The sequence below is a fragment of the Antechinus flavipes genome, chromosome 4 (assembly GCF_016432865.1).
Source record: "Antechinus flavipes isolate AdamAnt ecotype Samford, QLD, Australia chromosome 4, AdamAnt_v2, whole genome shotgun sequence".
In the NCBI taxonomy this organism is placed as follows: Eukaryota; Metazoa; Chordata; class Mammalia; order Dasyuromorphia; family Dasyuridae; genus Antechinus; species Antechinus flavipes.
Genome location: NC_067401.1, coordinates 449,166,168 through 449,179,769, shown reverse-complemented (window position 1 = coordinate 449,179,769; position 13,602 = coordinate 449,166,168). Strand labels below are relative to the sequence as shown.

Below are 13,602 nucleotides of genomic sequence, written 5' to 3'. Positions count from 1 at the left end.
GGTCATGAATCCAAGGAAGGCTAGGGTGGTGGTCCAGGGTGAGGGATGGTTGTGGGCCTAAGATTGTGAAATGATTTAGGATTAAGTCCATAAAGAAGGAACAGCTGTATGGCTGAGCCCAGGAGCTGAGGGGGGTTCTAGTGGATCCCAGGTTTCAGCTCAATGTGAATTCTGCAGCAGAATAGTCAGGTCAGGAATCCTATTCCAAAGGGAACCAGAAGTTCTGTCCCTCTGAATCATGGAGCTTCCTGGCCAATTCAAAGGGACTGAGTCCAGCAACAGACTACTGGACTTGCAGCGAGGGTTGTGTAGACCTAAATCTAAACCAGAAACATACAGAGCTTTTGGGGAACGCTGAAAACTTACAGGCTAGTGGGATTCTAGTAACACAACACTCAATACACCAAAAAAGCAACAAACAGTGCCAAGAGGACAAAAGCTCAACTCAGACAGTCCCCAGTGACGTGAGCAAAGATTGATATAGCCTAAAGCCATAGAAGTAAATTGGAAGAATGAACAAACAAAAAAATTGGAATAAGAGATATAAAACAATATCCAAGAAAAAAGAAATTCCCTGAAATTTAGAATTGATCAAAAAGAAGTTAATTACTTATTGATTAACGAGTTTCTTCCAAACAGGATGTTTGGAAGAAAGGAATTCTAGGGAGAAAGACAATGTCAATTTGGAGACATCTATGGGGACATCTAATTTAAGATATTCATGGGGCAGTTAGTAATGTAAGATTTGAGCTCGAGAAAGAGACTATGAATAGATATAGAACTCTAGAAATCATTTGTACAGAGGTAAATTGAACCTATAAGAACTGATGAGATCACTATGCAAAATAATTTGAGAGAGGGGAGGAAGTGTTAGGACAAGTGTTAGGCCTTGAGGGAAAAAGTATGATTTATGGGTCTGACCTCAGTGACAATTCAGCAAAGGAGAAAGAAAAGGATAGTAAGAAAAACAACTACCAGAGAGTAGTGTCATAGAAAATATCCAAAAGAAAAGGACAAACAGCATCAAAAGTCACAAAGTGGTCATGAGGGATAAAGACTGAGAAATGAAAATTTGGTTTGGCAATTAATACGTCACTTTTATTCTGGAGAGAATCATTTCAGTTAAATGATGTGGCTGAAAATCAGATAACAGACAATTTAACAATGAGCAAGAGAAAAGGAATAAAGGCACTGAATTTATGAGACTTTCTCAAGAATTGTAGCCTTGAAGGGAAAGAGAGAGAAAAGATGACTGCTAGCTGGGGATTACTGGAAATGGGTGAGGATTTTTGTTGTTGTTGTTGTTGTTTTAAAAGATGTTGGCTCCTCTCTGCCTATCTGCCTAACATTGTGTGACTATCAATTAATTGACATTGAGAAAAATGTGATGAGAAGGCTGTTACAGAATCAGTTATATCTTTTTCACAATAATTAGAGAACTGCCTTACTCTAACATTATTGAATATCAAGAACAAATAAGTTGTAGCTAGTGTTTATTTCTGAATTTCATTATGATATGTTTAAATTCATTAACCAGTTAAATTTTCCCAAAAAGATAGAGAGATACGCAGAAAGAAAATATTACAGAAGGTTTGGAAAAAGGCTTACATTTGAGCACATAAAATAACTCATTCCTTAAAATATCTTCTATCAGAAAAAAAAAATGAACATTAAATAATTTTAGTTTGGGGCAGCTAGATGGTACAGTGGATACAGCCCTGAAGTCAGGAGAACCTGAGTTAAAATCTGGCCTTAGTCACTTATTAGTTGTGTGACCCTGGGCAAGTCACTTAGCCCTAATTGTCTCAGCAAAAGAAAAAAAATTAATAATAATAATAATAATAATAATAATAATAATAATAATTTTAGTTTGCTTTCTTTAAACTAACCTGTCTACTTCATCCCGAGCAACGATATCTCCTTTCTTTAAGGCTTTTATGGCAAACATCTCATTTGTATTTTTGTATTCAGCCAAAAGCACCTGCAATGACATAGAAAAATATAAAGTAAATTATTTACTTACACTTTGTATTTTCACCTTATTTCTTTCCAAAAAGGATGAGACTGCTTCTAAATTAAAACAGTATAATTTACTTTTAGGATTAATTAAGAAAAACTTTAAAGGCATACCTTTCCAAAATGCCCTCTACCCAATACGGCACAACACCTAAAGTCTTGAAGACTAAACTGAAATCTCTGTGGAGATCTGAAAAAAAGTAATTATCAACATAATTATTAGACTAAATTATAAACTTAAACTGAAAAATCTATTCAGGAAGTTTCATAAAAATTTCATAAATTTAGATTACCTTCTATCCTCAGATTCTTGAACACTTCTATACTCTAGGCCTGATTGAGGGATAGGAGGCTCATATTCAGCTTGTTTTTTTGAAGCAATATTATTTCTGTCATTTTCAAAATTAAAAGTTGTTTCTGAATCCTAATGAAATATTGAGAAAAAAATCAATTAGCCTTCAAAAAGTAGAACACTACAATCAGAGATGGTTAAAAATGAAGTTAAATAATTATAGAGGCAATATAGTCTTCTAAACAAAACTTGAATGTAGTCTAATGAGGTTGAAATAACAATCAATGACATGTTCTCTAACCAGGTTTTAACACTTTGTTCACATACAGGAATGGTTACCTAGTTAATTCTATAAACATTTATTAGGTACCAATTGTGTGTTGAGTAATATAAAATTCTCCAAGACATATAAAAGATAGCATAAACAAACTTATGGGATAACAGTCTAATGGGAAGAGAGTGGTGGTAAAATAAGAAACAACGAATGCAGCCTAAAATGAAAAAGAATGGATACTCATGATATGCTTCAGATGCCTAAAAGAAATGGATATCTTTTTGGCTCAATTTTCATCTGAAATTGGTCATCTGAACACCAAATTGTTAATTTCAATAACCGTTAAAAGATTAAGATACTGGCTCTTATTTATTATATCTAATATGATTGGGATAATTTCATACACAATAAAGATACGTAATCTGTTTGCAGATAATTATTTAAGCCAGTTTAGAACAATATCACTATGTTTTACATAACTTCACGCTGCGGGTTGGAAGATAGAGAGGAAAGGAGAGGATCTAGAACTCAAAAGCTTTAAAAACAAATGCTAAAAAGTTGTTTTACATGTAACTGGGAAAGTAAAATACTAAAATAAATCCTCTTTGAACATTCATAATTTTAATTTGTTTGGCCAAAATAAATGTTTTAAAACTGTCTTGCCTGTCCTGGTACATCCAAAACTCTTAACTCTGAAGGTTCATGTATTTCTCCAAAGGAAGATGCACGTGGTGGGGCTGGAGGTGTTTCTGGTTCAAGTTCAAAATCCAATTTGGTTACTGTAGGGTCACTTGTAAAAGACAAAATCATTTATCAAAAGTAGTAAATTGAAGGTACTTATTTTAAAATGTCTTTAGATTTTAAAAAAACTGTCAGCTTGAGATTCTTTTAATGAATACAGAAATATTAGCTTCACATTCGTATTTGAAGTTTAAGGAAGTTTAAATAAAGGAAATTTAACTAATTCAGTGTAATCAACATATATAAAAATTCTCTAATTACTGTTTTTATGTAAACCCTGCTTAAAAATCTAAGATGTATACCTTGCTGGTGGTGTTAGTTCTGGAATACGCACATCAACCACAGGTACTGTTGTAGGCCCAGGAGCCTGAGGGCTAAAGGTGCCAGAATGATTTACTGTTGGAATTGCTCTTCTCACCAGCCTTCCCCAAGTGGCAATATTAATATTCATTTGAGGAGCTCTGAGAAATGTTTTGCCTATGGATATTGTGAATAAAAAGACAGAGTGCAATAATTTCTTTACATATTACCAAAAGCCATAATTAAAAAAAATCATATTCATGTGTTCATAATTTATGAAGAACCAACAGAATTTGCCACCTTTTTAGCAGTTCTAAACTATTCATTATTAGATGCAGCTGTATCATGTCAATTGTAAATAGTTTCAAGATGAACAGAAAAGGTCTTGCTCTCACTTTTTTGAACCCCATTTAGATTTTTATTATGAAATACTTCAGTATCTCATCACATAAAAACTTTCTTTTCCTTAGTATAATTACCTTGTTGTTTTGAAAAGATTTTCTTTTGTCTTTGAAGCTTTGGTCTTCTTTCAATAACTGGATTAAAAAAGGTAACCTGTAATAAAGGAAATATAGTAAGTTTAAATCCATATGATTTCCATTCTACAAAATCAATTGGAATCCTCTGTTATGAGAACTGGATGGGGTCCTAGAGATCCTTAATTGGGTGTGCTCAGCATAGGAAAGGTAAGGTCAAAATCAGTGGGAAAGTCAGATAGAACCACAAATCTCTTAACACTTGAGCCAGTATCAGGTACTATATACTTTCTTTTATACTATTTTTTCTACTATTATAACAATTCTTACGTGTTTTACTTATATGATTTAAATCTATGCTTACGTTTTAAAAAAGAAATAATCAAGTTTATTACCTCTGCAAATAAAGTACCCTGGGGTTCCAGATAGAGACACATGCCATGTCGCTGGTTGTCTAAAAAATCTTCTAACCTTAGAAATTTTACTGCACAGAGAGATCGCCAATCACGCCAATAAACTGAAATTTCCAGTTCACGTGACTAAGACAATAAAAAACAAAACAAAAAACAAAAAACAAAAATACATACATACATCATTGGAACATGCTTGAATTAAACACTATAAAATTAAAATACTTCTATTCAAAAGACCAAAGTTTATAACAAAAGAGCGTTTGAAGATGTACAAACGAACAAAGCTATGTATACCTCTACTTATGTTAAAAGGAAAATTTAGTTTATACTAAATCCAACAATAATAAAATGTATCATAGGTACAAATCAATTTTAAGTACCAGGCTCTTGTAAATATTTCTTTTTAGAATTTTGCAAATTATCTACAAAAACAGATAAATATTTTTTTTTCTTTTAGGCTCTGTAAATAATAAATTACTTGATGGTAATTTATTTTATGAAACCACATATCTTATATCTACAATCCTCAATCCCTAATTTGAAAATCCATTATCTTACACAACATAAAATCTATTTTGACACGGAAAAATATGGGAAATATATAATACAACTGGATCAGGGACATACACATGTACACACAAATATGCAAAGACCTCAAAACAGAAAAAGAAAAGAACACTTACCTAAAACAGAAAAAAAAAAAAAAAAAAAGAACACCTAGCTCTCCATCATAACTAGTATTTATAACAATCTTTAAGGTTTTACAAAGCTCTTTCCATGTTATTTAATTTCGTATTTACAATGTGAGGTAGGTACTTTTATATCACCATGTGTCAACATGAAGTTAATGGTTATTCCAAAATGGAATTTGAGTTGAATAGATGGTAGGTCCATGGTCACCAGCCCTCACTAATAAACATAATTAACTACTATTACAAACATGAAAAAGCAAGGGATGAAGGAGTTTTCAAGATAATGCTGAAGAGGGCAGATTGGAATAATTTAACCATGGCCAGCTATAATACTGCAACAAGTTAATGAAATATCCTAGAAACAAATTTTGAGAACTACATTGTAAGAAAAAGGTAATATCAAACAATAATTTAGACATTATAAGAAGTATTAATTTTTTAGTTACTATTCAGTAGAAGAGATGGAGGAATATTTTAACTACTCTATTTAGTTATAAAAGCATTTTGAAAAGAAAAGTCCAAACTAAAGATGAAAAATCTTTCCACTATTAATGGAAAACTGTAACTTCATTAAAATAAATGTATACTTATAAACCACAATCATGGAATTATACCTTTTAGACGTAAAGAACCCAAAAGATCATGATGTTTGACCTTTCACTTTATGTACCCACAAAGATTTAAAGAATCCACCTGAAACCCTCATCAAGCATTTCAATTTCCAGTTCAGGATTTTCTCACTAAAACACAAATCCATCCCAACAACTTAATAGATCTAAAAAACAAACTCATTTTTCTCCCTAAACCAGCTCCCTAAAAGTAGCAATAATACATCTTTTAGTCAAACAGGCTTGAAATCTTGGATATTATCTTGAACCCCTCCTTCTCTTTGTCCCTTGTCCCACAAAAATGCTATCTAGTCACCAAACCCTTTATGCTCAAGTTCCTTCCCACAACCCCACAAGTTTTCCTACAAAGTTCCATGTTGCACACTACAACTGAAGTTATCAGGCAGTTTGGGGTATTAGTAGTGTCCTGGATTTGGAGTAAGAAAGAACTGAGTTTAAATCTTTCCTAAGATGTCACAGGTGACCCTGAGCAAGTAATTTAATTTCTGTCTTAATTTTCTTATTTGTGAAATGGGAGTAACAATAGCACCTACCTCCCAGGGTTATTGTAAGGATTAAAAGAGATAATGTTTGTAAAGCACTCTGCAAATTTTATAATCCAAAAAAACCCATTAATTATTATCTTCCTTATTCAATGATCTCAGTCCCTTCTCTGCTCAGTCATTCAATGTATCAAGTTCAGGGCCTCAGACTGCCATCTTAAGGCCACCTTTCATAGTTTGGCAACTTTCTCTCTGCCTACCTCCACTCCCCATTTTAAGATATCTTTATATTACTTCCCTTTATGTACTCTGTATTTTGGCTGAAGTTATTACTTTACAATATTCCTGTATCCTATATTTACAAAGATGGGGGCCTTATTTTTGTTGTCATGCTGTTCTTTATTCCTGAAATTCTTTGAATCTTCCTAGGGAGTAATGATCACTCACTTGGACCTTATATTAACAATGTTTCTGTATCTATTTTTATATTAGTTAGTGGGGTATATCATATTCCCCTGCTAGACTATAAGCTTCACGAAGGCAAGGTGTGGACAACCAAAGGCTTTTGATCTTGCCCTCTGCATCTAAAACACTTTTTTACATATAGGAACCATTAACAGATGACGAATTATGCCCCTTTCTTGCTGTTCTATTGCTTCTTCTATTGTCAGATCTTTTAGAAATATTCCTTTCATTTTATTCTCTGCTAGGATATAGATTATTTGCCAAAGTCTTCTGACTGGCTTCTGTTAATCTTCTTCCAATCTATTTTCTTCAACACTGGTAGATCAATATTCCCAAAGCAAAGCTATGTCACATTCTTCCACTTTTCCACACCTCACCAATAAAAACTAACAATGTTTAGTGACTCCCCAAATGTCTATTTCTTCTTGTAACAAACACTAACAATATACTGCTACCTATACTGGGGGACAAAGCACTGCGCTAGATGTTGACATAAGACTGGACAGTTCCAAATCCCTCTGATTAGCATTCAAGGTCCTCTCCAGTCAAAGTGTTATTTATATCCCACTTTTTTCCAGAAACTTCTAATTTACCCAAAATGTTCTATACTTTGTTCTCCCCAAACCCTCTGTACATCCCTACTGGTATCCATACCAGCCTTCCATGATCACTACTATACTTACATTCCCAGAGCACGTGACGTCTGCATCATGTTCGAGCATAGCTCTGGAGCAAAGGTTTTGCAACCTATTAAAAGCTTGACCTCAGATAAGTCACCTACCTACTGGCCCCTGCCATTCCTCTAATACAAAATGATGGGAAATGGACTAGGTGGTCTCTAAAGACTCCCTTTATCCTAAAATATGACATGAGCTATTATAACTATTCCTTTTTTTTTTTTTTTTGAGATAAATATACTCTTTGTCTAAAGTTTAAGCCTCTGGAAGGTGAAGACAATATAATCTACTTCTTTTGCAATTCCATTGTTTTTCACAGTATCCTACATTTGGAATCAAGTTTGGATGATTATGATATTCTTATTTAAAAGAATAACAGCTAAGCACTACCACAAATTTTTTTTAAGAGTCACTGAGCTATCTCTTTTTGTTGAGGGCCTAGACTCGAGCACCAGCTGCTAAAATCTTCTTGCCACTTCTAAGAATGCTAGAGCAATTACAAGCAATATTTGACCATGGGATAATTGTGCATTAAGTATGGATATGTAACCACAAACATACATAAAATATATATATATTCTCTCTCTTTCTCTCTTTTTTTTTTTTTACAAGTCTTAAAGTGCTTTTATTTTTTTTTTCTAAAGCTTTTTATTTTTGAAACAAGCATGGATAATTTGGTTACACTGACCCTTGCATAGCCTTGTATTTCAGATTTTCTCCTCCTTCCCCCCCCCTCCTCCCCTAGATGGCAAGCAATTCAATATATGTTAAACATGTTAAAAATTTATGTTAAATCCAATATGTATAAACATATTTATACAATTCTCTTGCTGCATATGAGAAATCAGATTTTAAAAAAAAGTAAATGAGTAAGAAAACAAAATGCAAGTGAACAACAACAAAAAGAGTGAGAATGCTATGTTGTGGTCCACACTCAGTTCCGATAGATCTCTCTCTGGGTGTGATGGCTCTCTTCATCACAAGATCACTGGAACTGGCATCAATCATCTCATTGTTGGAAAGACACATATTCTCATGTGAAATAAATTTAACTATTTCAAGGAGCCATGATTTCAATGATGTATTTTCCCCACTGATAATATCCTCTTTACAACTTGGCAGACAATCTTTAGGAATTCTTTAGTCCAAAAAATTCACCAAGCTGATAATAAAGGTTTACCCAAATTTAGCTAAGTTAGTCATCAGACACCACACACATTCTGTCACCAGGCCTATAGCTGACACTTTTTCAATGTAATAGGATCTGAATGAATTGGTACTTTAATTGCAATTGGCTAGTCAATCTAGAGCCACCTCCACACCACAATAAGGCATTGGAGAAAGACTTCAAGAAAGATAAAAACTTTAACCACATTTAACATAATGCACATGAGCTGTTTCTCTCTAGCAACTATAGTGCAAGTTTCTCATTGAGAGAGGATCATATAAAACTATAGTACTGTACAATCATATAGTGCTTTATTTTTTTCAAAGTACTTAGAATATTTCACCTCTCATATTATTTCCCACAGGATCTAGTCCACTTGTACTGCCCACAAAGAGGGCTAAGTGAAAGCTGATTAACTATTGATAAGTAAGAGAATAATCATAGCATTAAATCCCAATACTCTCACTGTTTCAATCCTTCTCTTAATCTACCATGGCAACTAGGACTATTTCCCAGAGTATATAAAAAGATAGGAAGGGGGATATTTTCCCTGTTAGGAGGCTACTTCTTTTGGCTGAAATATATGAAAACATTTTTTGCATGGATAAAGAACACAGGCTAAGAAGGCAGATCATCATGTGTCAGTTATATATCAATTAAATACAGTCAAGTTCTACAGCTTATGAGTTTTGTAACACAGGACAAAAAAATTAGAGAGCAAGATGAAAGGCAATTACACAAAACTTACATCTAAGGTAGTTGGAGAAACCAATAGGAAATCTGTTGTCAGATTTATGAATTCATCTATTTTATCTCTGACCTCTCACTCACTTTTACCATATATGAACATTCTATCCTGAAATGGCCAAGTCATAGACCTCAATACATGTTGTGTATCAATATTGTGATTGGAAGCATGGTAGAAAAAGAGCTATGGCTTTGAGTTAGGAGAATCATGAATTAGAATCTACTTTCTTTAACTCATTGGCTATTTGATCATGGACTCACAGGGTTGTTAAGGTCCAGTCAGATAATATATAAATTCAAAAGTGTTAACTAAATGTCAGTTGTGATTATTATTGAATGAACTCTGGTAACTGAAAAATTGATCTTAATCATCCTGACCTCCTTTTCCCAATGTCTTAACTCCTTCCTATCAACTTGTTGCTTCAATGTCTTCTCCAAATGTGCCCAGGCTTCCCCTAAACTAAAACAAACAGATCTATTAACACTATCACAGATTCAAGAAACTGTCTGATAACTCTTTTAACTCTTTTCTCTTATATAGTTAAACTCCTAGAAACCACTGCTTCTTCCTCTCTCCTCTTAATTCTCTTCAGTCTCATTTCCTACTTTATCACTGTACTGAAGCTAGTCTCTTCAAAGTAACCAACAATCTCTAAATGTTCAGTCAATTGGCCTTTTTTCAAAACTCATCCTTTTTGATCTCTCTGAAGCATTAGAAACAGTTGGTCACCCTTTCCTCTTGGACCTTTTCCTCTTTCTAGGTTTTTGGGATTCCCTTTTCTCTTAAGTGTCACCATTTCTTAAGTCTCTTTTGCTGAGTTGTCATCCATGTCATCTCAATTGGAGGACTAATAAAGAGTAGAGAGAAAATTCTCTCCTGGGTTTTTTTCTGTTTTTACTCACAAGTTCAGTCATCATTTCTATGTTGATAACTCCCCAAAATTTATAAGTCTAACTTTGGACTCTCTCCTAATCTCCAGTTTTACAATACAAAGCACTTGCTGAACATTCTGAATCTGATGTTCCAAAAGCACCTCAACTTCAACATGTCCAAAGCACAATATGTCATTTTTCCATTATAACTTCCCTGTTTCTGTCTAAAGGACAAAACCATTCTTCCAGTTAGTTCAGGTTTGCAAGCTTGGTTTCATCCTCAATTCTCTATTCCAATCAGCTGTCAAATCTTATTAATTCTTCCTCCATGAGAATTTTCACATTCCTTCCTCCTCCCTTTCCCTCCATTCACAAATCCACCACTTTCACATAGGTTAAGGCCCCCACTGTCTCATCTGAATTGCTAGAGTAGTCCCAATAATTTCTTTAATTTCTTTCCTGACCTTCCAGCATTTAAGGAGAACATTCAGAAACTTCATCTGATGATTTCTCACCTGCTTTCTTGGACTTCATCATCTCTAACAACTCATAATTTTTTTGTGAGATGAAACCAACACTTCCTAATCATTTCCTTGGCTACTGACTTTATCATGGCCCCTTTAACTCTAACTCCACCCCTGCTTTTTCATGAATGGTCTTTTCCATCAGACTGTGAGCTCCATGAGGGGAGATTTGTCTGTTTTATTATTTTCTCTGTATCCCCATGACTTGGCACCTATAGGCATTTAATAAACAGATATTATCCACTATCTAGTTCTCCTCTCTCTAATTCTGCAAATCACCTTGCTATTTATTTTGATATATTTCTATATGTATATGCTGTATCAATGAGAATATCAGGCCTAGTTGAAAGATAATGATATACTCTAGAAAATAAATGTAATTGTAAAACTGAAGCCGAAGTTATCCAGGGTCACAAAGATAACAAGTGGCTGAGGATAAGGGGGAATAAGACTGGATAGGTATTATAGGGATCTGAAACATGGGGGAAAACCCACTAGACTTAAATCTGATTGATTGCTGTATACTTCTGGATCAGGTATGGCATGATGAAAGGAACATTTTGTGAAGATTAGCCTGATAGAGAAAATAGTTGCTGAAAGAGAGAATGCACATAAGGAAGCATTATAGAAGGTTTTAGTAATACAGAATGAGAAAATGGCCTGGATAAGGAAGGTAGTAATGAGAGTAGAAAGGATCCTAGGTGGAAGACATAGAGAATCTGGAAAAAATGAAAATGAATGAAAGATGATTTTCAGGTTTCATGCTTAGAAGAATGAAGGGTTTTTCTAGATCCTCTTCCATTCCCCTTCTGCCACCCTCCACCCATGTCACTCAAGTTAAAAGATATTCTCACCCAAATCTAATCTTCCTAGAACACCTTTTTCCTTATCTCAGGGCTACCCTGCCCCCCAATCACTCACTACTTGGTATTATGCTTATTTGTGTTCCTATTGTATCTTTTTTAATCTAATTAAAATATGGTAGTAGGCATTGTATTTCCAGTATCTAACATAATGTCTTATATATAACAGTCTCTTAACTACAATAAGCAGGGAAAAGCAAAATTTGAGATATTTACTTAAAACTCCATATATTCCAATGGATCTATGATTTCACTGATGTGAGTAATCCCTTAAAAGACACAGACTACAATCCAGCACCCCCATCTATTCTTTGGGACCCCCATCATTGTTTACAAACCTTTACAAAAAGGTTGCAACATAGAGTCCACACAATATGCTAGGAGCTTTTCTACAGGTTCCCCTGCCATTGTGAAGATTTGGGTTGTCCTACCCTTTGATCCAGCAGTGTTACTTCTGGACTTATATCCCAAAGAAATACAAAAGAAGGGAAAGGGACCTGTATGTGCCAAAATATTTGTGGCAGCCCTGTTTGTAGTGACTAGAAACTGGGAACTGAATGGATGCCCATCAATTGGAGAATGGCTGGGTAAATTGTGGTATATGAATGTTATGGAATATTATTGTTCTGTAAGAAATGACCAGCAGGATGAATACAGAGAGGCTTGGAGAGACTTACATGAACTGATGCTAAGTGAAATGAGCAGAACCAGGAGATCATTATATACTTCAACAACAATACTGTATGAAGATGTATTCTGATGGAAGTAGATTTCTTTGACAAAGAGACCTAACTCAGTTTCAATTGATCAATTATGGACAGAAGCAGCTACACCCAAAGAAAGAACACTGGGAAATGAATGTAAACTATTTGCATTTTTGTTTTTCTTCCCGGGTTATTTTTACCTTCTGAATCCAATTCTCCCTGTGCAACAAGAGAACTGTTTGGTTCTGCATACATATATTGTATCTAGGATATACTGCAACATATTTAACATATATAGGACTGCTTGCCATCTAGAGGAGGGGGGGGAGGGAGGGAAGGGAAAAATCCAAACAGAAGTGAGTACAAGGGATAGTGTTGTAAAACAATTACTCTGGCATGGGTTCTGTCAATAAAAAGTTATTATTTAAAAAAAAAAAAAAAGATTTGGGTTGTCCAATACTTATTCTTTGTTTATTGCTATGTGAGAAGCTCGTACGTTTCTGATCATGCATTTCTTTCCTTTTCAGAGACATCACACTTGCTACAGTCCAGATTAAAATGTAATTAGGGAATGTTTAACAAAATAAAAATGAAATAACACAAATAATGTTAATTTATTTTAAATATGCAAGTCCATAAGAATTCACTTCTATTTGAATTTGACATCACTTCTCTTTCATAACTGGGATGTCTAGATGATGCAGGGTATAGAATGCTGGGCCTGCTGTTAGAGAGAGATGAGTTAAAATCTGGCCTTAGTCACTTATTAGTTGTGTGACCCTGGGCAAGTCACTCAACCCTATTTGCCTCAGTTTTTTCATCTGTAAGATGAGCTGGAGAAGGAAATGGCCAACCACTCTAGTATTTTTGCTACAAAATCCCCAACTGACATCAGGAAGTGTCAGAAACAACTGAAAACAAGTAAATGTTCTACTAGAAAGGGATAGGTTGGTAGCCAGAGAGCTAGTCCTAGAATCCCAAAAGAGCTGGGTTTCAAGTTCTTACTTACTTAGGCTCATGCTACTTTGTGAGGTTATTAACTTCTTGTTGAGAGAGCAGCTCTCCAGGACTAGAAAGAAAGTATGGATCTGCAAGTACGCTGGGAATTTCTTTGTGGGGAGCTCTCTAAAGTGATGAGATCACAGATATAGACCAAAAAAAGAAAACGTCAATAAAACACTACAACAAATATGTTTAATGGGCTTCTAGCTCAGTGAGAAGGTAGGTGTTTATTAAAGAACTTTGTAATTTGCCAAAGGATTTCCC

At 34.4% G+C, this 13,602-nt stretch overlaps 1 protein-coding gene across 3 annotated transcripts in view; it reads right to left on the bottom strand.

Annotated features, from left to right (window-relative positions):
* PKN2 (protein kinase N2) overlaps positions 1 to 13,602 on the bottom strand; it is a 181,389-nt gene that overhangs the window by 37,414 nt on the left and 130,373 nt on the right. For 2 of the 3 annotated variants that reach the window (XM_051999330.1, XM_051999331.1), the window contains 7 exons: positions 4,495 to 4,638; positions 4,103 to 4,178; positions 3,626 to 3,800; positions 3,246 to 3,372; positions 2,310 to 2,440; positions 2,131 to 2,206; positions 1,890 to 1,981 (listed from right to left, as the gene is read on the bottom strand). In XM_051999330.1, the coding sequence (XP_051855290.1) occupies positions 1,890 to 1,981; positions 2,131 to 2,206; positions 2,310 to 2,440; positions 3,246 to 3,372; positions 3,626 to 3,800; positions 4,103 to 4,178; positions 4,495 to 4,638 (821 nt within the window). The remainder of the gene's footprint in view (positions 1 to 1,889; positions 1,982 to 2,130; positions 2,207 to 2,309; positions 2,441 to 3,245; positions 3,373 to 3,625; positions 3,801 to 4,102; positions 4,179 to 4,494; positions 4,639 to 13,602) is intronic. The other variant, XM_051999332.1, reaches the window with a different exon arrangement.